Source organism: Pecten maximus, chromosome 14 (genome assembly GCF_902652985.1).
Source record: "Pecten maximus chromosome 14, xPecMax1.1, whole genome shotgun sequence".
Lineage (NCBI taxonomy): Eukaryota > Metazoa > Mollusca > Bivalvia > Pectinida > Pectinidae > Pecten > Pecten maximus.
In genome coordinates this window covers 7,704,042-7,728,514 of record NC_047028.1, presented here as the reverse complement: position 1 = coordinate 7,728,514, position 24,473 = coordinate 7,704,042, and the positions used below count along the sequence as shown (strand labels likewise).

At 34.7% G+C, this 24,473-nt stretch overlaps 1 protein-coding gene across 1 annotated transcript; it reads left to right on the top strand.

Moving 5' to 3' along the window:
* Positions 1 to 5,079: 5,079 nt before the first annotated feature.
* Positions 5,080 to 23,917, top strand: LOC117342116 (monocarboxylate transporter 12-B-like). Its single transcript, XM_033904118.1, has 6 exons — positions 5,080 to 5,274; positions 10,005 to 10,411; positions 10,735 to 10,878; positions 14,991 to 15,137; positions 17,233 to 18,450; positions 19,318 to 23,917. The coding sequence occupies exons 2-6, from the start codon at positions 10,138 to 10,140 to the stop codon at positions 19,518 to 19,520; spliced, it is 1,986 nt and encodes a 661-aa protein (XP_033760009.1). The 5' UTR covers positions 5,080 to 5,274; positions 10,005 to 10,137; the 3' UTR covers positions 19,521 to 23,917.
* Positions 23,918 to 24,473: the final 556 nt, after the last annotated feature.

The following is a 24,473-nucleotide window of genomic DNA, read 5'->3' as shown; positions in this document are numbered from 1 at the left end:
CGCAGTCTTGCACAGCGTAACGTTGCAAGGACACATCAAAGGTTATACTACTAATCCTCGCGTTTTATTTCCTTTCTGTTTTTAATTCCTCGAAAATTGGATATTTTTCATTGTCCACACAGTTAGAATTACTTCTTTGCTCCATATATATATATATTCGGTTATACTCGTGATACACATGTTATACCCATGTTGGAACTATCCACATTATAATATTACCTTCGGACTATCGGGCCTTCGGACTATTGGAACTTAGGACTAACTTGCCTTTGGACTATAGAGCATTTGGAATATAAGGCGGTCACCTTGGTATTTAACACATACATGCATCTCGCCCATAAAGGAGCCGTCCTTAAATTACCACAGCTGTCGATACGACGTTAGACAATACATTTGAAACCCATTTGGGAAGCACTGGATACAGTCTGAATACAAGCACCTTAACAGTGCCCGAGATATTGTGCATATTTAACTGAGTTTCCATCTTAACTTAAACTGATCTTGATCTTTGTCTTTGGGACTGGACAAGTTATCAAACACAAGCGATTTCCACGAGGAAGTATCGGACAATGTCTTGAGTTCTATCAACCATAAAAACCGCAAGATAGTTTATGCACCAACTGCTTTTCTATGTACAGTAACAGTGGTCTTGATTTTTAACTATGGGTCCTGAAATGGAAAAAGTCTGAGCGCAAGCAGCTTTTGTAATTGTGTATTGTTTCATACATTGAATTGTTTTGTAATGTCTCCTCTCTGATGTGTTGAAAAACACAAAGAAATAAAAAGAAAGAAAGAAAGACTACACAGATCCAGTACTTTAATTCAGGAGTGGACTAGATAAAGTCCTAATGCGACTGGCCTAACTCGTCAACTGAAAGGCCGAATAACAGCAATAATAACAACAATAATAACAACAATAACAACAACAATAATAATAACAATAGTAACAACAATAGTAACAACAATAATAACAACAATAATAACAACAATAATAACAACAATAACAACAACAATAATAATAACAATAGTAACAACAATAATAACAACAATAATAACAATTATAACATCAATTATAACATCAATTATAACAACAATTATTATAATAACACCAATAATAACACCAATAATAACAACAATAATAACAATTATAACATCAATTATAACATCAATTATAACAACAATTATTATAATAACAACAATAACAACAACAATAACAATAACAACAACAATAACAACAACAATAATAACAACAATAGTAACAACAATAATAACAACAATAATAACAACAATAATAACAACAATCATAATAACAATAGTAACAACAATAATAACAACAATAGTAACAACAATAGTAACAACAATCATAATAACAATAATAACACCAATAATAACAATTATAACATCAATTATAACAACAATTATTATAATAACACCAATAATAACACCAATAATAACAACAATAATAACACCAATAATAACAATTATAACATCAATTATAACAACAATAATAACACCAATAATAACAACAATAATAACAACAATAGTAACAACAATAATAACAACAATAGTAACAACAATAATAACAACAATAATAACAACAATAATAACAATTATAACATCAATTATAACAACAATTATTATAATAACACCAATAATAACACCAATAATAACAACAATAACAACAATAATAACAACAATAATAACAACAATAATAACAACAATAATAATAACAATAATAACAACAATAATAACAACAATAGTAACAACAATAATAACAACAATAGTAACAACAATAATAACAACAATAATAACAACAATAATAACAACAATAATAATAACAATAATAACACCAATAATAACAACAATAATAACAATTATAACATCAATTATAACATCAATTATAACAACAATTATTATAATAACACCAATAATAACACCAATAATAACAACAATAATAACAATTATAACATCAATTATAACACCAATAATAGCAACAATAATAACAACAATAATAACAATTATAACATCAATTATAACATCAATTATAACAACAATTATTATAATAACAACAATAGTAACAACAATAACAACAACAATAACAACAATAATAACAACAATAATAACAACAATTATAACAACAATAATAACAACAATCATAATAACAATAATAACACCAATAATAACAATTATAACATCAATTATAACAACAATAATAACACCAATAATAACAATAATAACAACAATTATAACAACAATAATAACAACAATAGTAACAACAATAATAACAACAATAATAACAACAATAATAATAACACCAATAATAACAACAACAATAATAACAACAATAATAACAACAATAATAACAACAATAATAACAACAATAATAATAACACCAATAATAACAACAACAATAATAACAACAATAATAACACCAATAATAACAACAATAATAACAATAATAACAACAATAATAACAACAATAATAATAACAATAATAACAATAATAACAATAATAACAACAATAATAACAACAATAATAACAACAATCATAATAACAACTATAACAACAATAATAACAACAACAATAATAACAACAATAATAACACCAATAATAACAACAATAATAACAACAATAATAACAACAATAATAATAACACCAATAATAACAACAACAATAATAACAACAATAATAACACCAATAATAACAACAATAATAACAACAATAATAACAACAATAATAACAATAATAATAACAACAATAATAACAACAATAATAATAACAATAATAACAATAATAACAACAATAATAACAACAATAATAACAACAATAATAATAACAATAATAACAACAATAATAATAACAATAATAATAACAATAATAACAACAATAATAACAACAATCATAATAACAACAATAACAACAATAATAACAACAATCATAATAACAACAATAGTAACAACAACAATAACACCAATAATAACAACAACAATAATAACAACAATAATAACACCAATAATAACAACAACAATAATAACACCAATAATAACAACAATCATAACAACAACAATAATAACACCAATAATAACAACAATCATAATAACAATAGTAACAACAATAATAACAACAATCATAATAACACCAATAATAACAACAATAATAACAATAATAATAACAACAATAATAACAACAATAATAATAACAATAATAACAATAATAACAACAATAATAACAACAATAATAACAACAATAATAATAACAACAATAATAACAACAATAATAATAACAATAATAACAATAATAACAACAATAATAACAACAATCATAATAACAACAATAACAACAATAATAACAACAATCATAATAACAACAATAGTAACAACAACAATAACACCAATAATAACAACAACAATAACAACAACAATAATAACACCAATAATAACAACAACAATAATAACACCAATAATAACAACAATCATAACAACAATCATAATAACACCAATAATAACAACAATCATAATAACAATAGTAACAACAATAATAACAACAATAGTAACAACAATAGTAACAACAATCATAATAACAATAATAACACCAATAATAACAACAATCATAATAACAATAATAACACCAATAATAACACCAATAATAACAACAACAATAATAACACCAATAATAACAACAATCATAACAACAACAATAATAACACCAATAATAACAACAATCATAATAACAATAGTAACAACAATAATAACAACAATCATAATAACACCAATAATAACAACAATAATAACAATAATAATAACAACAATCATAATAACAATCATAATAACAATAATAACAATAATAACAACAATCATAATAACAATCATAATAACAATAGTAACAACAATAATAACAACAATCATAATAACACCAATAATAACAACAATCATAATAACAATAGTAACAACAATAATAACAACAATCATAATAACACCAATAATAACAACAATCATAATAACACCAATAATAACAACAATCATAATAACAATAGTAACAACAATAATAACAACAATAGTAACAACAATAGTAACAACAATCATAACAACAATAATAACACCAATAATAACAACAATCATAATAACAATAGTAACAACAATAATAACAACAATAGTAACAACAATAGTAACAACAATCATAACAACAATAGTAACAACAATAATAACAACAATAATAACAACAATAGTAACAACAATCATAACAACAATAATAACACCAATAATAACAACAATCATAATAACAATAGTAACAACAATAATAACAACAATAGTAACAACAATAGTAACAACAATCATAACAACAATAATAACACCAATAATAACAACAATCATAATAACAATAATAACACCAATAATAACAACAATAGTAACAACAATAATAACAACAATCATAATAACACCAATAATAACAACAATAATAACAACAATAATAACAATAATAACAACAATAGTAACAACAATAAAAGCGATCAGCCCAACAGAACTTGAGATATTATAAAGAAACCAAAACACGGACAGACAACCTGCATGATAAGCATAGGCAACCACATCGTACGTTTTGAGGACTAATGAATGAAATTTAATTAATAAATTCATTCATTCATTCATATTTCATTTACTCATTCATTCAGTCATTTATATGGGCTCTACTTTGATTTGAAGAAAGGAACTATATACACATGTATATACATTGACATGTCACAGTAAATCAGGCAAACTAGACTAGTACAAGATAATCATATAATACCAACCTATTAACTTCACATAGTTCAAGCCAATTAAAGCTCAGTTGTATAATATAATATAACCACCCTATTAACTGTATATCAACTGTGACTACCATTCAGTATAGTTTTATCTAATATTTGAACTGACATCAATTGACTTGTAAACTGAATATGAGTGAAACATATCATTGTCACTAATCATACTATTGATTGTAAACATACACGCTCGTCAAGTAATAAGTTCTTCTGTGTGAATACTAGTGTGCTCATGTATCCCACGCGTGTGATTTAAGTACGCATGTCCAAAGTGCGGTGGAAAAGAAGCTGTGTAGTTACGGGGTCAACGTACGTACATAGACGTTCCTCAGGGTATAGCATCAGTACCATTACATCACGTGGATGGTAAAACATCAGCTGTGAAGCACGTGATCAGTGTGTGACTGACATGGTACAGGACAGTAACATACGACAATCAGAGGTCTTCTCATTTATGGATTCTAGACGGCGGGTACGTGGTTGTGTGTATTCTATTTCAGTTTTGTATTTATGTGTGTAGTTTAACAAACCCGAAGACTGTGGTGGTGGCAAAACAGCTGTTCCTGCCTTGACTAATAATAAATGTACTATATATATAATACAGCGTGTACATATTAATATCAACATACTAGCACCACTGTTTAGTGTAAAGGTTTACCTAACCATCACTTTAAGCTTGCTACGGTTCGTAGCACTGGGAATCCATAGTCAGGTTCGACTCAGGTGTAAAAAGAGATTATTTGATAATTGGACTTAGTTACTGGAAGACTGGTTTTCTTGTGACTAAAATACGCATTAGTTCGTTACCATAGTTTCAGTAATAGGAATGGGATTGGATAACCCCAAATCTCATGGTAGACGCTCTATTGTAATTATAGGTTTAATTGTTTGTTATTTTGGAAAAGAGCCGACGTAGAATGACACTTGAAATATATTTAGAGAGTTATGCTTTACTAGTGTACAGGCGAGATTCCACCTGTCTAGTGGTGAACAAACACTTTATAATATTCAGTCATGGCATACGACAATGTGCACACCTTCCTATTTCAGGACGGTTGTTATCTTGGGAAACTGCTTTAAGAAAGTTTTAATGGTGCGATGTATAGCTGATACAGGTGTAAATAGGGTAACCGTACTGTGTACACAGTATTACGGAACCACTTCATTACACTGTTATTAACATAACAGGTAGGTGTTGTGATCGATAGCGCACTCCTTTCGTCAGCTGTGTTGTTCATCTTCAAAAAGGCAATCATATGGCGCAAAGAGCTATCATATATGAATATTCATGAACATGCACAAGTTAACACCGTTCTGGTCGGTATCAACAGGTGTATAAAATAACTCCATGCCCTGTATTGATTAAAGGTGAGTATGTGGGTCTACCACAGTTCAAGGTAAATCGGCATTCTCATCGGGTTCAAGTCAAACACTAAACCATTCCCGAGTACACAGTAAGATCACCATCCCTTTAGTGCTCCGTAGTATCTCCTATGATTGTGAGAGATTCATGACTAGAGAACGAGATATTCAGTCGAGAAGGAAAGGGAAACCATTGTTTATAAAAAAACGGCGTGTAAAAAATAATGGGGTCGGTTTGTGAATAAATACTATTACTTTGTTGTTAAACAGCCGGTATTTTTCTTGTCAACAGTTAGGTGTATTCATATTATAAAAAGGTTTTCCGCGCTGTCGAATCCAAGCATTAGAAAGAGCGGTGCATGAATAATCTGTTAGCTGTTAATGGAGTCTATTTTGGATAGAGTTGCCTATGTCGAGACATAACGACGTGTACCTCTATAAGCATTACAAACATGTATACTGTTTACGATGGTGTAAAATAAACCGAAAATATGTAAATGCACTGTATATTTATATTCAGTTACAATGCAGGAGGCAGGGGGTTTCAATTTGTTGAAGTATATGCCGATACGGACCTGGAGAAACATGAATACTGCCCCCTCCCCCCCCCCCCCCCCCCATCCCAACCCCCAAAGCAAACATCATGTTCACATTTTACTTTGTTGTTATTTTCAGATAGCAAACATTATATAATACACAACTGTATATGAAATAACAAACTACAAGAATAGAAAAACGTTATTTTCCTGCACACATTAGTTCAACATAAAACAATTTTGGAGATTATATCGACGTGTTTATAAGACCGTAAAGAGTTTGGAACACAAAGCCTGGTAATACTGAACATGATTATACAGTATTGCGACGGTATGTCTGTAGACGTACTTTTTCACGACCATGTCGACAAACTCGCCGTCCAAAAGCAAACCAAAATTAACAGGTTCGACATTATTTCATTGAGCAACCCTGGTCGGCATTCCTCTGGTCCAACCGAGCAACCCTGGTCAGCTTTCCTCTGGTCCAACGGAACAACCCTGGTCGGCATTCCTCTGGTCCAATCGAACAACCCTGGTCGGCAGTCCTCACGTCCAACCGAACAACCCTGGTCGGCAATCCTTTGGTCCAACCGAAAACTCTTGGTCGGCAGTCCTCAGGTCCAACCGACCAAACCTGGTCGGCATTCCTTTGGTCCAACCGAATAATCTTGGTCGGCAGTCCTCAGGTCCAACCGACCAAACCTGGTTGGCATTCCTCTGGTCCAACCGAACAACCCTGGTCGGCATTCCTTTGGTCCAACCGGATAATCTTGGTCGGCAGTCCTCATGTCCAAACGACCAAACCTGGTCGGCATTCCTCTGGTCCAACCGAACAACCCTGGTCGGCATTCCTTTGGTCCAACCGAATAATCTTGGTCGGCAGTCCTCAGGTCCAACCGACCAAACCTGGTTGGCATTCCTCTGGTCCAACCGAACAACCCTGGTCGGCATTCCTCTGATCCAACCGAGCAACTGTGGTCGGTATTTCTCAGGTCCAACCGAACAACTGTGGTCGGGATTCCTCTCTTCTAACCGAACAACCCTTGTCGGCATTCCTCTGGTCCAACCGAACAACAGTGGTCGTTATTCCTATGGTCCAACCGAACAACTGTGGTCGGGATTTCTCTCTTCCAACCGAACAACCCTTGTCGGCATTCCTCTGGTCCAACCGAACAACTGTGGTCGGCATTCCTATGGTCCAACCGAACAACCTTGGTCGGTATTCCTCAGGTCCAACCGACAAACCCTGGTTTTCATTCCTCTGGTCCAACCAAACAACCCTGGTCGGCATTCCCCAGGTCCAACCGAACAACCTTGGTCGTTATTCCTCTGGTCAAACCGAACAACTGTGGTCGGCATTCCTCCGGTATCACACCGCTTTAACCGTTTGTACCGCAATAAACGAAAATAGTCCTCACGAACCAGTCCTTTGAAATTGTACGAACTTAAAGGTGAACTTAAAGAAAACATGTTCTTATTTTATAAACACTGGTTTGTTACTGCCAGAGGACAGACCCATCAATCGATTTAAGAGGCGAGCGCAAAGCTGCTTAATACATAGATGCAGCGTTAAGTGAGACCTCAAAGGAAATCACAAATATTTAGTCTCGTATTGCAATTGAAACAGCAGGTACAATTTGTACGCCCTTCATGCAGGGCAGTGACAGTAAGAAAACCGCATGATCATATTTCGAACTTATTTTGTTGATGGACCTGAAAATTGAACCCTGTATACACACTGCATCGCCAGCAAAATGGCGTGTTATCAACATTCTGTTTCATAATCAAACTAACATATGACACAACTGTAAATTGATAAACAATAATAAGTCAGGTATGGTGTGGACGTGTTAGCTTTCTAGTATTTGATGTCGTTAATATAAAGCCTATATATACCATGGATTCAGGAATCACGACCTCTCCGATAATCAACGTTAGCGGCAATCCACTTAATGATCTGTACGTCTGTTTACTCCAGCTTGTCACCGTGGGCAGTGTGAAAGGAAATGAACGGACAGTCGAGTAATCTGTGGTTCGATATGTCAATGTAATGTCTGTGTAAGACGGAATATTGACCCACGATATCTACTATTACCAGAACTATAGAGGTGTTGAGAATGACATGATCTAACCATCAATGCCGTTGGTCTTCCTATGGACACAATGGACATGCACAAACCTTGCTTGGTTTTGGGCCATTGCAAGAACAACTTTAGATGCAGTATCACAACAGAATTATCCCGCATATACCGTGCCTAATTCAGACAGGCAACATAAGTAAAGCTTGTAATATTCTTTTTATTGTTAACACAACTTTATGTGTTGATTTTTAAAACATGAATCACATGCATATCTTAATGACGGTACAACCTGCAACTCGACTGTGTCATTTGACATCGGCGTTCACCTGAAGATAGGATTTCACCAGTATTAATCATAAGATCCATAAGAAGTGAAATCCTATCAACCACCTCTTTTCGTCTTACCAAATAAGATATTTGTGTCCAATCACACTGCGAGGAGAATTACCGGGTCTTCTTTCTAATAAAAATGTTCTTGAAATGTTTCCCTCGACACTGGGTGTAGGTTTACTGGGTCTTCTTCTAAATAAGATATATTCTCCTAATGATTCATCGACACTGTATGTAGGTTTACTGTGTCTTTTTTCTAACAAGATATGTTCTCCTAATGTCTCCATCGACACTGCGAGGAGAATTACCGGGTCTTCTTTCTAACAAAAATGTTCTTCAAATGTTTCCATCGACACTGTGTGTAGGTTTACTGGGTCTTCTTTCTAAACAAGATATGTTCTCCTAGTGTCTCCATCGACACTGTGAGGAGGGGTATTCGGTCTGTCCCACAGTCGTGGCATACGGGGACCATTAACTGTTACGTGCTGCTCCGCGCTGGATGTTCAGCATTGACAAGGTTACACAGTGGAACATACCATGTCCATTCAGAGAAGAACCTGATGAGGTAGTATACCATTGTGTCTTCGACATAAATTCGGTTTTGTCTTTAGTCCTGTTACGAGTTTATTACACAAGACGCAAACATTACAGTCCATATAAATATATAACGCTTGTTAAAAAGAAAGAAAGAAATAGGAGATATGAAAGGTGATACATAATTTGTGTTACACATTCCCTAGACCAACCATCGTGTTGTTTTACGTACTCTTTGACACACAGTAAGGAGAAGTCGTACCAAGGAAGAATACCTCTCCCACATACCTCTCCCACATATCCGTGTATTGTTGATATTTTGTACTTGTTTTGTTATTCATTACCTTTTCCTGTTTTAGTCGAGTTCAGGATCCACTCACTGGATTTGTCTGCGTTTGAAAGGAAAAAACGTCACTACAACAGAAGGGTTTAGCTAGCGGAGGTCCATTTGAAGCACTGCAATCAGAATAAAGGAATGCCGGAAGTGACGTCATGGTAAATATAAGCACCACGATTGAGGGCGATAGTGACCTCGGGGTTTGTAACGGAAACATCAAACATATAGGAAACCAATATGAGACTAACATGCATAAATCAAAATGTTCATCCATTGGAAATGTCAGTAACATGACAGAAAAGAATAAAGAGACAGATAATGATGAACGGAGGACAAGCACTTCTGTGAATACTGATCGTCATAGAGCAAAGGATTTGTGGCATGAAGGACTTCCGGTAGATACTGGATGGGCCTGGATGGTGTTGCTAGGTGAGAATAAATAAATACTTAAATCATGTATTTACCTTAATTTCCGCCTGTTTTACGTATTTAATTACCTTTATAAATTTGTCCAAATTTATTACGTCAGAATGTATTGCACCTCTTCCTGTACATCATGATTCGTTTTGAGCCCGTTCTGGTTTTGTAATTTCACTCTATGATGCCATTGACGAACCTTGGAGGAAAGAAATAAATGTCTAATAAGAAGTCCATGCGAAATATACTGTGTAAGGCTAAGAATTCGTATTTAGATATCCCATGCACTTACCTTTTGTACATAATAAAATATGAAGTCAATGCTGATTTTGCAGGATGTACCATAAATATGGCTCTGATCTTCGGTACTCTGAAGGCGTTCGGGATCTATTTTGTGGAATTCATTGTCGTATTTGAAGCTGAAGTGTCTGTGACGTCACTAATATCGGGTATTCAACAAGCAACATATTCTGTGTTTGGTAAGTAGCTGAAGAACAAGGTATGTAAAATGTCAGTATATCTTACAGTGTCAATATCACTATTATGCTACATTGTACATGTAAAATGTCTGTGTATCTGACAGTATCAATATCGCTATTATACTATGCTAGATATCCACTGTTCACTATAGCCGATGTTTCAACGATATAAAGTATCCAAAAGCGCTGCCTAGCACAGCCTATTGCTTCGGCAGCTAGAGGGGGTTCTGATTGAGCATACACGGCATATTTCTAAGAAGTAGACAAAAGTTGACAAAGCAATTCCCCTTCGGCATCCTGGAAAATTCAGGATTGGCAGCTTATACAGTTCTCAGTCAAAACATTGTTGATTCTTTGTTGAATGCTTCATCGAGAATCTTACAACTTTTCAAATTATTGATGGTCACTGTTATTGTTTGTACTAATATTTGAATGCTAATCGAAATCAACTCAGTTATAGCCACCTTATTTATTGTATGCTTTGATTTTATGCCGTTTTAATTGTTAATATTTATATTTTCACTTCGCTCCGCCTCAATGAACATAGTAAACTCAGATCACTTGGAACTCAGAACAGGTCGAGTGCTTCTGTTCTGAGAGACGAATCACTTTCTTGCCGGCGTGTGAATACATTCACTGAGTTTACAATGGCGATCGAGTTCTGTACCGCCTCAGACTTGAATGCACTTTCATTTTGTGAATTGTGTAACATTGTTATAAACGTATATAAACACAAGTGGAATAGCCGCTTTATGTGCTAATAAAAATGCCAGTATAATGCAGACAGTTTAGAAAACAGGATCTGACAGAACACTGACACTCCCGATAGCACCGAGCTCATGACCTACGTAGCGCAGTAGGTCTAACGTTAGCTGTATCTCGAATGCCATGCTTGATACCATTTTAGTGGTCACAGAAAATAAACCTCAATTTTAACACTATTTAACAACACAAAACAAACTGTAGCAGCAGTATGCTTTATCGAGCACAGGGACACATTATTGTCGTAATTTGACTCAATCTAAACATATGGAGGACACAAGTTTCCAGCTGTCGAATACCGCGATTTTCAAATCAATGTTTCTTTATAAATTTACTTACTATTATCAGAATTTACATCCCAAAACGCCAGTACGACAATGAAATCCAATATTTCAAGAGCACAATGTACATCATCAGCTAACCTGCGACTAAAATCCACATTGTTACACTTTTTCTGGAGCTCTGAATATCCCGGCTATTAGACTGCATCACATACGGTCACAGGGGTTCGGCGTTAAATTTTGAGTAACATATGACATCTATAAATAATCGAAAGACTAAAAATCCAACATTCACTCAAATTATAAAACCTTACAAAATCCATTTTTTCAAGGCTTTAGAGAGAATATAAACTCTGTTTTTAATGTTGTGATATTTCACTGAACAGCTGTCGTCACGTTAATCTTGTGCTCATTTTTTTAACCGAGTCCCTGTGTCTCGAGTGACCAAATCACACACATACTATACTGTCAACACTGCACTTTAAATTCTTATTTATATGGGTATTGCTAAGTTTTTATTATATTTTATCATAAATATTTGTTATAAATGAATATTTTACCTTGAAAATATCGTATTTATGTGTATCAACATCGTAATAATCAAAACGTGTATGGGACTATATTTTGTGTTGCCTTGACGACGAGAATAGCTGACTGTCTGCTGTTCCACTACTGTGCACACATGTACGATAAGTATAACAATGTTACAAAATGACATACTTACGTCACACCGTTGTGACCGAATTTTGCAATCTGGTGGCGAAGTTTTTAATTTGGTTAACGTAAATATAAGGATTGAAGTGAACTGCGAAGCAGTTCATGTACCATTTGCACGAGGTTCACTTCCCTTCATCAGTCCATGCAAGTAAAAAAATTGACAATCAATCCTTAAATGAAATGACGATAATACTCTAATTGAGTAAACTGTTCAAAACGTGAAAACGTGATAAAAACCGAATGCCTATAGGCGGATAAGTATGAAAATTATCATTGTGTTGATCACGTGATAAAAACCTAACAGTTATCATTGTGTTGATCACGTGATAAAAACCTAACAGTTATCGTTGTGTTGATCACGTGAGTAAAACCTTTATGTCTATAGGCGGATAAGTCTAACAGTATACAGTTGTTGACTGGGGTTGAGGGCAACAGATGATTTGTTGGACCCGAGGACAAACTGTTGCCCGAGGCCGAAGGCCGAGGGCAACAGTTTGTGTGAGGGTCCAACAAATCATTTGTTGCCCGAAAACCCAGTCGATAACTGTTTTGTTATACCCCATTGACGTCACGAATTGTAGGTGTGACGTCACTCCAGTCCAACAGCACATTTTAACAGTCGATTTTAACAGTTCTTTGGACCGCTCGACGGAACAGTTCATTTATTGGCATTTTTGTCAATAGAGTTTATATAGAAACTATTTTATAGGGGTATAACAATTATCGTTGTGTTGATCACGTGATAAAAACCAAACATTTATCATTGTGTTGATCACGTGATTAAAACCTTTATGTCTATAGGCGGATAAGTCTAACAGTTATCATTGTGTTGATCACGTGATAAAAACATAATGTATAAAGGCGGATAAGTCTAACATTTATCATTGTGTTGATCACGTGATAAGTCTAACAGTTATCATTGTCTTGATCATGTGATAAAAAACCCAAATGTTTATAGCCGGATAAGTATTACAGTTATCAGTGTGTGTTATAAAGTATAAGTATGAAAATTATCATTGTGTTGATTAAGTGATAAAAACCTTACAGTAAGTCTATAAACGGATGACAGGTATCATTGGGTTTATGGCACGAAATTTAGTATTGAACACGGGGACATTGAATGGTGAGCGTCAGATGCTTTTTTTTTATATTTGTTACTGAAGGCCTATTGAATGAGTGGTAATTACATATTCGTGCCTGACCGTGCCTATTCACTTCAAGAAACCTGTTATTGCGATCATAATGGCTATCAAATGCTAAGTAATACGTTGTTTATGTTGTAACCATTGGCTTTATATAAAATGAACTCGCGTTTGAAGGTGATATAAAGTTTGGAATTAAGGAACCCTGAATTAAACGATCCAATAGTCTCCAACAATGTATTCCAAATAGCCCTTTTAACGTAGGAAATAACAAATGACTAGCCGAAATTTTAGAGTATTACCCCATTATTCCAGGGGTGAGATATCACGTTCGATTTTCATCTCAATAAATTTTATTGACGAAGATGATTAAAGTCAATATGATTGAATAACAGGCAAAGCCTATATAAATTCTCTCCGACGACTCTCATGCTTGATTGGATACCTGGTGTGACGCATTGTTCGAGTCGAGATAATTTATCCTGCATTTCTTTTGAATAATGAATAAAGCAATAAGTACTGTTGTATTGACTGTGCTGGCTGTGAGACTGGACTTAAAAAAGCTTTTCGTGAAATATGTTGTATTATCAAATATTATAAAAAAGGATTTCATAATAAGTTTGATAACATATAACCTTATTAATTTATTTTCAATTATTGTTTGTTTTTCAATCGGAGTGTCGTGTTACTACGAGGGACTAGGAAGTAAAAAAACAACACTAGAATAAGAAACAAACGACTGATTTGAGAGGATTTTATTATTGAAAGTTGTGTGTGCCTTAAGGTAATAGACATGTTTTCACTTTATATACACATACAGTTTAACGGTACACTCTATTTTTTTTCGTTTTGAGAATGTGACTTCACTCGGATTTGACCTTGAAGTTAATGACGTATATCGTCGGTGAATCAGAAGACGTTTACCTTGCGGAACGCCTGGTCTTTGTTTTGTTTTCAGCTGTTAACGTCCTCGCAACATCCAGGTTAATTAAAGTCTTATCCCTCAGTACTTTTTAAGGATCCTTATGTATATCTTTACTTCCCGTTCGTATTAGAATTACGAATTTCGTTTAATGTCAATATTTTTTTTCGTTTTCGTTACATCTTGACCTCCCAATTTAGGATTTACATTCTGTTAAGTAAGAAGTGTGTTTCGGGTAGTCAGTTACTACCAGTGATGAACATTGTCTGATTTTAACCTGTTTTTCAGCCCTGCCTATGCTGACATTCGGTATGAAATACGTCACCTGTCGCCAGGCGTCCATGACAGGTGGTTTCCTCGCCGGAACTGCTTACATCCTTGGTAGCCGCGCCGTGAATATCTACATGTTATTGGCCACTCACGGCATTATTTACGGTATGTACCAGTGTCTACATGTTATTGCCCACTCACGGCATTATTTACGGTATGTACCAATATCTACATGTTATTGGCCACTCACGGCATTATTTACGGTATGTACCAATATCTACATGTTATTGGCCACTCACGGCATTATTTACGGTATGTACCAATATCTACATGTTATTGGCCACTCACGGCATTATTTATGGTATGTACCAGTATCTACATGTTATTGGCCACTCACGGCATTAGTCTACGTCTATAATGGTGTTCTTACTAAATATTAAATGATAAATTTCTGGTACAGGATTCTGTATCCTCTATACCAGACTCAGTACCAGGTAATAATTCAGGTTATAATAATATTGTATAGTTTTTATTGTAAAATGAATCAACATTTTCCTAGTGATTATCCAGTTCATTTTTTAACCATATGTAAGTGAAGAATAGCCACCTAGAATGTGGTTCCGGCTTCGAAAGTGGGTTCAGGTTTGACTTCCTACACGAAATCGAGATACAAATGAACCAGTTTAGATTCTTGTATTTTATCCGGTGTCATATTGGATGCATTTGACCGATCGGCAAGATTTTGTCTTTAATATTACCAAGTTGCTATATTTGTTCATTTTTTCTGTGTCGATCGTCCCTTCAACAGCCAGGGCCATTTTAGACAAGACCTCCTGATAGTACGGACTATCTGTCGTAATTGGGCGAGTTGCCCAGACAGCACAGGACAAGACGTGATATTATCCCAGGTCTCTAAGAAACGCAGCCGCTGCTGGCTTTGGTCAATGTCTGTCAATAACTGCATGTCGTAATAATAGCTGTTTTTGTACTTTGTGTGATTTGTGAATGTAATTGTACGAATGAGTTAGCTCCCCTTAACTGTTGGATTTGTATAGCTCATGAATAAATTTAATATCTATATATTGCATAATCTGTTTACAGGCTTTGCCTAATACATTCTACTTGTTACAACTTTGTCAATAAAATTTGTTGAAAATTAGATGACCCGACCCTCCTACAGATCCGTCACCTCGGATGCAAGGTTACATCATTCAGGTATTCGATTGAGCTTCCGTGAGTTTCTTTTTAACATCATTGATAAGGCGAAGTCTCACTGAAGCCGGATCCATAAACGTCGAAATATGATTAGATTTAAACTATATGTCTGCTGTGGATACCGAATTGTCGTGTTTATTGGGCACTAGGGTATACGTCTTGGACGATGACAGGTAACTTCACTTGTACAACAGACATAATACATCATGGTGTATGTCTTACCTTTACGTGCAGGTATTTCTTACATATATTATTTGGATATATGACTTGACAGAACGACGAAAGAATGGAGGAATGAATAAATGATTTAGTGAAAATGAATATCAAATTACTGAAATTATTTCGAATCTTAATACAATGTAATTGTACTATTTCAAACAGTTTGAATTCGGTATACAGCATGACGTTTCGGTGACTACAATCTGTCACATTGGTGGAGTCACCGAAAACACTTTAACCCAATACTGTTTGTGATATACTAAAATCTATACATGAAGTTTTATTAACCTTTACATTATTTTTCATGTATTGAATTTTGTCTATGAGCTGTATATCTAAAAGTTAAGTTATCCGTGTTTACCCCTAAATAACTGAATTATTCCAGTGTGTACCCCTCAGTTACTAACTTATTCCCGTGTTTATCCCTCGGTAATTTACTTATTTCCGTGTTTACCCCTAAGTAACTAAATTATTCCCTTGTGAACTCCGTAGTAACTAACTTATTCAAGTGTTTACCCCCCAGTAACTAACTTATTCAAGTGTTAACCCCTAAGTACCTAAATTGTACTCCTGTGTTTCCCCCTTATTAACTTACTTATTCCCGTGTTAACCTCTCAATAACTAACTTATTCCTGTGTTTACTTCTAATTAACTAACTTATCCCCGTGTTTACTTCTAAATAACTAAATTATTCCAGTGTTTACCTCTCAGTAGCTAAGTTTCATTGTAATTGACACTATCGTTCGAAGACATAATGGAAGCACAAAAGCAGCGACTAGATTTCTGATTTGATAAACCTGTAATATTGCCGTTTGACTATTTTCAGGTTTAGCCTTGGCCTGTGTCTTTCCGTCCAGTTCCTACCTCGTCGGACTCTACTTCAACCGTCGCCGTAGTCTCGCTAACGCAATAGTCCTAGCGGGAGCAGCCTTGGGCGGGTTAGGGTTACCTCCCCTGTACCGCTTTCTTCTTGACACATACGGGTTGCGTGGAGCGCTTATTATCACAGGTGGTTTTCTGTTCAATACTATGGTCAGTGCTATGTTAATGAGACCAACAGATTTCTACGCATGCGCAAGTCGTAGATCAAATGACAGTGGTGATATATCGGAGTCAGATTTATCCCATCAGGCCAAAATTCTAGAGCCTGAACAAGATAAATTATTGCCTAGCATATCCCACAACACTTTACATTTCAAACCAGACAAACTGGGCTCTAGTTTATCTCACAATAAACTTCATGTTTGTAGTTTATCTCATGGCAAGCTACAGGACAAGGAAAAGGGTAAATTGGGACTGAGCGTCTCGAAAACGGAAGTGACATCTTTGCAGCCCTCACCTCTCCTTCATCACATAAAACTCAACTCCTTTGTTCCTTCAAACGGATATGTATCATCCACTGACAGTATCATAGAACGTCTGTCCCGTTCTAGTGTTATATTCTCGGCTAGTAAGGGAGACCTAGTGCACAGGTCCGTACAGGATCTAGCTGCATCCAACACGCAAATCAGCTGTTATAAAAGCATCGACACCGTTAACATGTCGGTCGAAATTGAAAATGACAAGCCCAAAAGTCTGTTCGACTTTTCCGTCCTGAGGAGTTCTCTAATGCGTCTATTCTTAATTGTTTACATTCTAGGAGGCGCTTCTGCGGGATATGTTCACGTTTTTATACCTCCGTACGCAAGAGAGCGACAGATCAGCAACTATCAAGTTGCGTTGATAGTGTCGGCCACTAATGCTTGTGATTTTATCGGCCGTGTCCTTGGTGGTGTGATAGTTGATCAACACATCCTTAGATCTCACACAACGGTTGGAATCACACAGTTGTTGGCCGGAGTGGTCATCCTTATGTCCCCTATCTACCAACAGTTTTGGTCAATGCTTATTTTCGGGATTCTGGACGGTCTGTTTGCCGGAAGTCTGTTCTCGCTGGCCCCTGCCGTGGTGGTGGACTTCCTTGGAATGGAGAAATACAGAAGCGCGATGGGGATATTGCTTGTCTGCCAGGGCGTGTCACTGGGAACCTCGGCACCAATAGCTGGTATGTCAACATATAAAAAAGTAGTTTCATAATGACATCCTCAGCAAATGTAAAAATTTGACAATTTAATCAAGCATGCCTTTTTTATTATTCAAGCGGAATCGATGAAATATATAGACGAAAGAATCTGCAGTCAATAGTTATCGGCTACGTATAGCCAATGTCCAGTATGGTCAGTTTATGATTTGTGAAACTCGCGATATATATAGCGATAATTCCAATGTTTTGCAACATGTTGGTGGTAAACAGATCCACGCAATCGAAGCATGATCTTGTATGGCTTATTATGTCCATTCTCCGCGAAGACCACGGACCTTATTACTATCTTGTAATTACACTGTAACTACCCTTAACTACATTGTAACTACCCTGTAACTACCTTGTATTTACCTTGTAACTACCTAGTCCTTGTAAATGCCTTGTAGCTACCTTGTAACTACAGTATAACTACCTTGTATCTAACTTGTAATTACCTTGTAACTACCTTGTAACTATCCTGTAACTACATTGTAACTAGCTTGTGATTACCTTGTATCTAACTTGTAATTACCCTGTAACTCCATTGTAACTAGCTGGTATCTAACTTGTAATTACCTTGTGATTACCTTGTTACTACCTTTTACTACCTTTTACTACCTTGTAATCCTCTTTTACCTGGATATGTTAATGGACGTGTGAAACTACCATGTGGTCTTTTCTATAGACGTACCGATTACATAATGTACTTCCAGGTTAAGGATGATGTAGGCTACTAAATAGCAAGGTGTTATATTATTTGTCGATAACCGTAAAATATCACACGCAAATATGTTAAATGTTTAATCAGACCATTCATTTTCCTTTTTAATAATTCCGATTCCTTTGCAGGCCTTCTGAGGGACGTCAGTGGAACATACACTACCTCATTTTACTTCATCGCCTGTAGCGCCCTCGCAGGCGCTATATTGATTCTAATAGTTCCGGTACTCCTGCGCAAGTACAAAAATGTATGGAAATCACATGACCCGAAAAGTGAAAAGGAAACTTCCGTCCATCTCACAGCGACAGAGAACTCAAAAGAAGATGTTTAATGGCAGAACTGAGGACGTCGGACCCTTCCCTATCTTGTCACTCCTTTTTCCATTGGAATAATGTGTCCAAGTAATGGATGAGCGTCTGACAAGTGTGTCCAAGTAAGGGATGAGCTTCTGATAAATGTGTCAGTAATGGATGAACGTCTGCCAAATTTATCTAAGTAGGAGATGAACGTTTGACAAATGTATCTAAGTAAGGAATGTTCTTCTGGCAATGTGTCCAAGTAAGGGATGAGCTTCTGGCAATGTGTCCAAGTAACAGATGAACGTTTGACAAATGTATCTAAGCAAGGAATGTGCTTCTGGCAAATGTGTCCAAGTAAGGGATGAGCTCCTAGCAAATGTGTCCAACTAAGGGATGAACGTCTGGCAAATGTAAGAAATGAGCGTCTGACAGCTTTTCCGGAACTAGTTAACCATTGCCAGTTATGGATTGACATGAGTGATATTTTTTATACCATTGTTATTCATATTAAACTTCAAGACATATATACAATAGTGTTTAATCTTAGGTTTTGATCTGAATACACTAGCAGCTGCACGCCGGCCATGAGAAAACACCCCAATATGATGATGTTCGTACTACATCAAGAAATGTTCGCAAGATATACAACGCAAGAAGATTAGAGTATCATGGTACGACATATCTTATTATCAAGATCTTGCATGATTGTCGTATTTTGTCATGTGACAATTGGGATTAGTCATACGAACATTTACGAGAGGTTCCGATAAAGCCTGCAGATGATTTCAGGAAGATGCTTTCGATGTCCAAGAAAAAGGGCGGGGGTTATGGCAAGGCTAACGTTCCCGAAAAAATGTTGCATGACCATGTTTTGAAATTTCTCAATTAAACTGTCTGGAAAATGTGGAAAATGAAGGTCGCAAAGACATTGTAAGGTCAAATAATGCATTAAGTTGGAGTTTAACCATAAAGTATATACGTAATATGATATATAAGGAATTAGAGGCCAAAAATAGTATTTAATGCAGTAGATGGTTATGTCGATAGGGATGATATTTCTGATTTATATATTAAGAGGAATATTATATCATTATTGGATATCAAGTGGAACGATATATCTGAATTTAATATTAAGGGGAAAATGATTTCTTAATTTGATGTTAAGAGGAATATTATATCTTAATTTGATATTAAGAGGAATGGTATATCTGAATTTGATACTAAGAGAAACATTTTGTCTTAATTTGATATTAAGAGGAATGATATAACTGAATTTGATATTGAGAGAAATATTATTTCTTAATTTGATTTTTAGTGGAATATCATATCTTAATATGATATTAACAAGAAATTGTATATCTGACTTAGATATTGCGAGAAACCACATGCCTGAATTTTATATTGAGATTAATGACATATCTTAATTCGATAGAAAGATAACTAATGTTATATCTAAATTATATATCATGAGTGATGTTATAATTGAAATATATGTCTTAACTTACTCCAATAGTGGGATCGTTTCTACGCAAAGAAAATTATTTTACATCACTTGTGCTAAATGTTTGGAGGGATCAACTCCGACCAATGCAGAGGCAATAGTTCAAACGTGTGTCTATGGGTATTCTTACACTTCATATCACCACATAAACAGTTGGTGAGGAGTAAGTTTTCCTGCAGAGCAATCACCCTAGTTTTGAATGTGCTGTATATGAACGAGTAACAGATATCAAAAGTGCCCTAAAAGTAGTAGGTTCGTATCTGGAGTTAAAAGATAGGACACATCTGCCTTTTTGACTCGAACTAAGGTTCGTATCTGGAGTTAAAAGATAGGATACATCTGCCTTTTTGACTCGGATATTTTCATTAAGTGTTACGTTTGTGTTTCTCTTAACAAGAATGCAATCACTATAGTATATCACTTGGTCTATATCTTTACTGTTTGAAATAAAGTAATATGTAATGTGTCATGATATTTAAGTGGTAAAAGAATCGTCATTTTGAATCAGTCATTTTAGATACGTATTGAATCGTTCTGCATGGTAGACCCCATGGTTTTTTAGGTGCCTTATTTTTATTTTCTAATTTATTTATTTTTTTGTTTCTTTTTTTTTAATGTTCAAGGGTGAAGTTTTGAGTTCTGAATACTATGGAATTCACCTCTACTCAAAGTATACATGAGCAAATGTCATGATGCTTAATCTAGCAATGCCTAAAAGATCTCAGGAAGTTTTAATATATGATATATTGATAAATATATATTTATATTTCTATGATCTGTGATAATGGTGTCAGTTCTCCATGGTTACTTTATGATATTGAAATGTCTTTCAAGGAGACATGGCGAAAGGGCGATCCACAACGATTTGTTTCTCGACTATTATAGTAATCTCTTTTTCATATTTAACTACACATGCGTGTGCTGAAATATTTTAATACGAAAAACGAAAATGACCATGTCTGAATTTAACGTGTAACCGGGGTCTCGTCTGTGTTCTTTCGATTTGTTTTCACTTAGTTAAATTGTACCAATAGTTGTCACTAGCAAATATACGCGATTTGTGGAATGGAATCAGTCATTTGTCTGTAACATTGATGCTTAAACAGTGTTTATGGATTCAGACATTTGTTTATAACATTGATGTTTAAACAGTGTTTATGGAATCAGACATATGTCTGCATCATTGATGTGTAAACAGTGTTTTTGGAATCAGGCATGTGTTTGTAAAATTGATAAATCAACGGTGTCTGTAACCTGATGGTTAAACATTGTTTATGGAATAAGACATTTCCCCGTAACTTGATGTGTAGACAGTGTTTATGGAACCAGACATTTGTATATAACATTTATCGTTAGACATTGATTTTTGAGTCAGGCGTGTGTTTGTAAAATAAATGAATAATCATTGTTTATGGATTAGGATATTTTTCTATAACATTAATGAATAAACATTGTTTATGGATTAGGATATTTTTCTATAACATTAATGAATAAACATTGTTTATGGATTAGGATATTTTTCTATAACATTGATGGATAAACATTGTTTATGGAACCAGACATCTGTCTTCAACATCGATGATGAAACACCTTTTTTTGCAAGAGACTTTTTTTTTTTTTTTTGACGTGTAGACATTGTTTATGGAATCAGAAATTTGTCTGTAATTTGATAAGTAGATAGGGTTTATGGATTAGGCCATTGTCTGTAACATTGATAAGTAAACTGTTTATATATGTTTGTATTTTACACCCATGTAGATTGGTGTTTTTCTATACGCAATTAAATGTTCAAGTCGATAACTTCCATTGTATTATATGCTGTTGTTAAATGACATTACGTCTTTATAAAGATTTATTCTCTTATATTGGAAGCGCTATGTGGTTAAGATGTATTAAGTTATAAAATGTATAATACTGTCATTGCCTTTTGTACAATCATCATCAGAAGTTGAAATTAAACCCCAAACAAATCTTTATTTATCTGTGCATTCTTTCTGATGATAAATGGACAATGGTGTTCATATCATACTTATACTTATGATTATGAATTTATGTTTTATATTATTAACATTTGTGATTCGCACATCACGTTTCAAAGCAATTATTACATTCCTTTTTGCTGTAGTTTTGAATTGCGCTGTGGTCAACAGTTTATGGATATTTACAATTCTGTATTTCAAAGAATCATTACGATCATTGCGATTCCATGTAGATATGGCCGAACAAGATTTACTTTGCTTATTAGCATTGCAGGAGTAGAGAAAGCTGTCTCTCACTGCATATCACTGATCGATGACAATTTGAAGTCTGAATGAGAAACAAATATACTGTATAAATGTCATTGTAATGAGTAGTGTAAGTACTAGAACTTACTTGTGATAATAATTGAGATATTTGAGAGATCACCTTGGAGTCCTTATTATTTTCCGTACAAGTTACTATACCGTATCTAAGACTCTATCTGCATTCAAGGTGCTACTATCTTGTGTGTATTTTGTACAAACCATTAATGTTTCTGAGTCAACATCCTACAAGCTTAACAAGAGGCACGAAGGTCAGTTGGTAGGACGAAGGGCAACATGATCGAAGGGTCGCTAGTTCGAGTCACGGCACGGGCGCTGTGTTGTATCTTTCAAAAAGACTATTTTTACTCCTTTGTGTTCCAGTCAACTAAGCTGTAAATGAACACATGGTAAGACAGCTTACGAAATGTGTGTAAGCAAGCCGTTCGTACCGAAATGGCAGCTCCGTTTGTATGCTCTGCAGGGAGTTGAGAAAGGCATTGACTGGTTTCTAAAGGCCACATAACAACGGATGATCAATGTCATTTGTGAAACGTTTGAAACGGGTATGTTGCTATGCTATAGCGGTGTATGAAACTCCTAATTGCTATTTATTGTTATAAACATAGAATTCACTTTTACATCTTCCTATTGTAATTCGTTGTTTTTCTTAATGATATTGAATTTCTCCGATTTAATACATGTAAAATGATATCAAATACAGGTGACGCATGTTATAACTTACAAGATATTAAATACAGGTGACCTTGTTATAACTTACAAGATATTTTTTTTTTTTTTTTTTTTACAAGAAATGTTATTCCCCCTGGACATTTAACAATTTGGACTGCTGCCAGAGTTGAGGCCCTGGATTCAAAATCCTGACAAATATGTCCTCATGCAAGAGGGCTCTTATTCATCACCTTACATTCATTTACACATTTCATTCCTTTATTTTCATTCAATGTATTACACACATTCATACACACATATATGCACACCGTCGTTACATAATACATTACACAATACATACATGTACCCACTGCCAGGGTTAATGCCCTGGATTCATTACTTCCTAAATAATTTCACTCACCATATATACATATTTAATTATTACGTCACTCACTTGATTGCATCTCACACATTGATTTCGCATATACATACATACACACACTTACAAGATATTAAATATAGGTGACCTT

Coding starts and splice junctions, on each gene's coding strand:
- LOC117342116 (XM_033904118.1), top strand. CDS start 10,138: ATGGTAAATATAAGCACCACGATTGAGGGCGATAGTGACCTCGGGGTT. Junction 15,138..17,232: donor CACTCACGGCATTATTTACG/GTATGTACCAGT, acceptor GACTATTTTCAG/GTTTAGCCTTGGCCTGTGTC. Junction 18,451..19,317: donor AACCTCGGCACCAATAGCTG/GTATGTCAACAT, acceptor ATTCCTTTGCAG/GCCTTCTGAGGGACGTCAGT.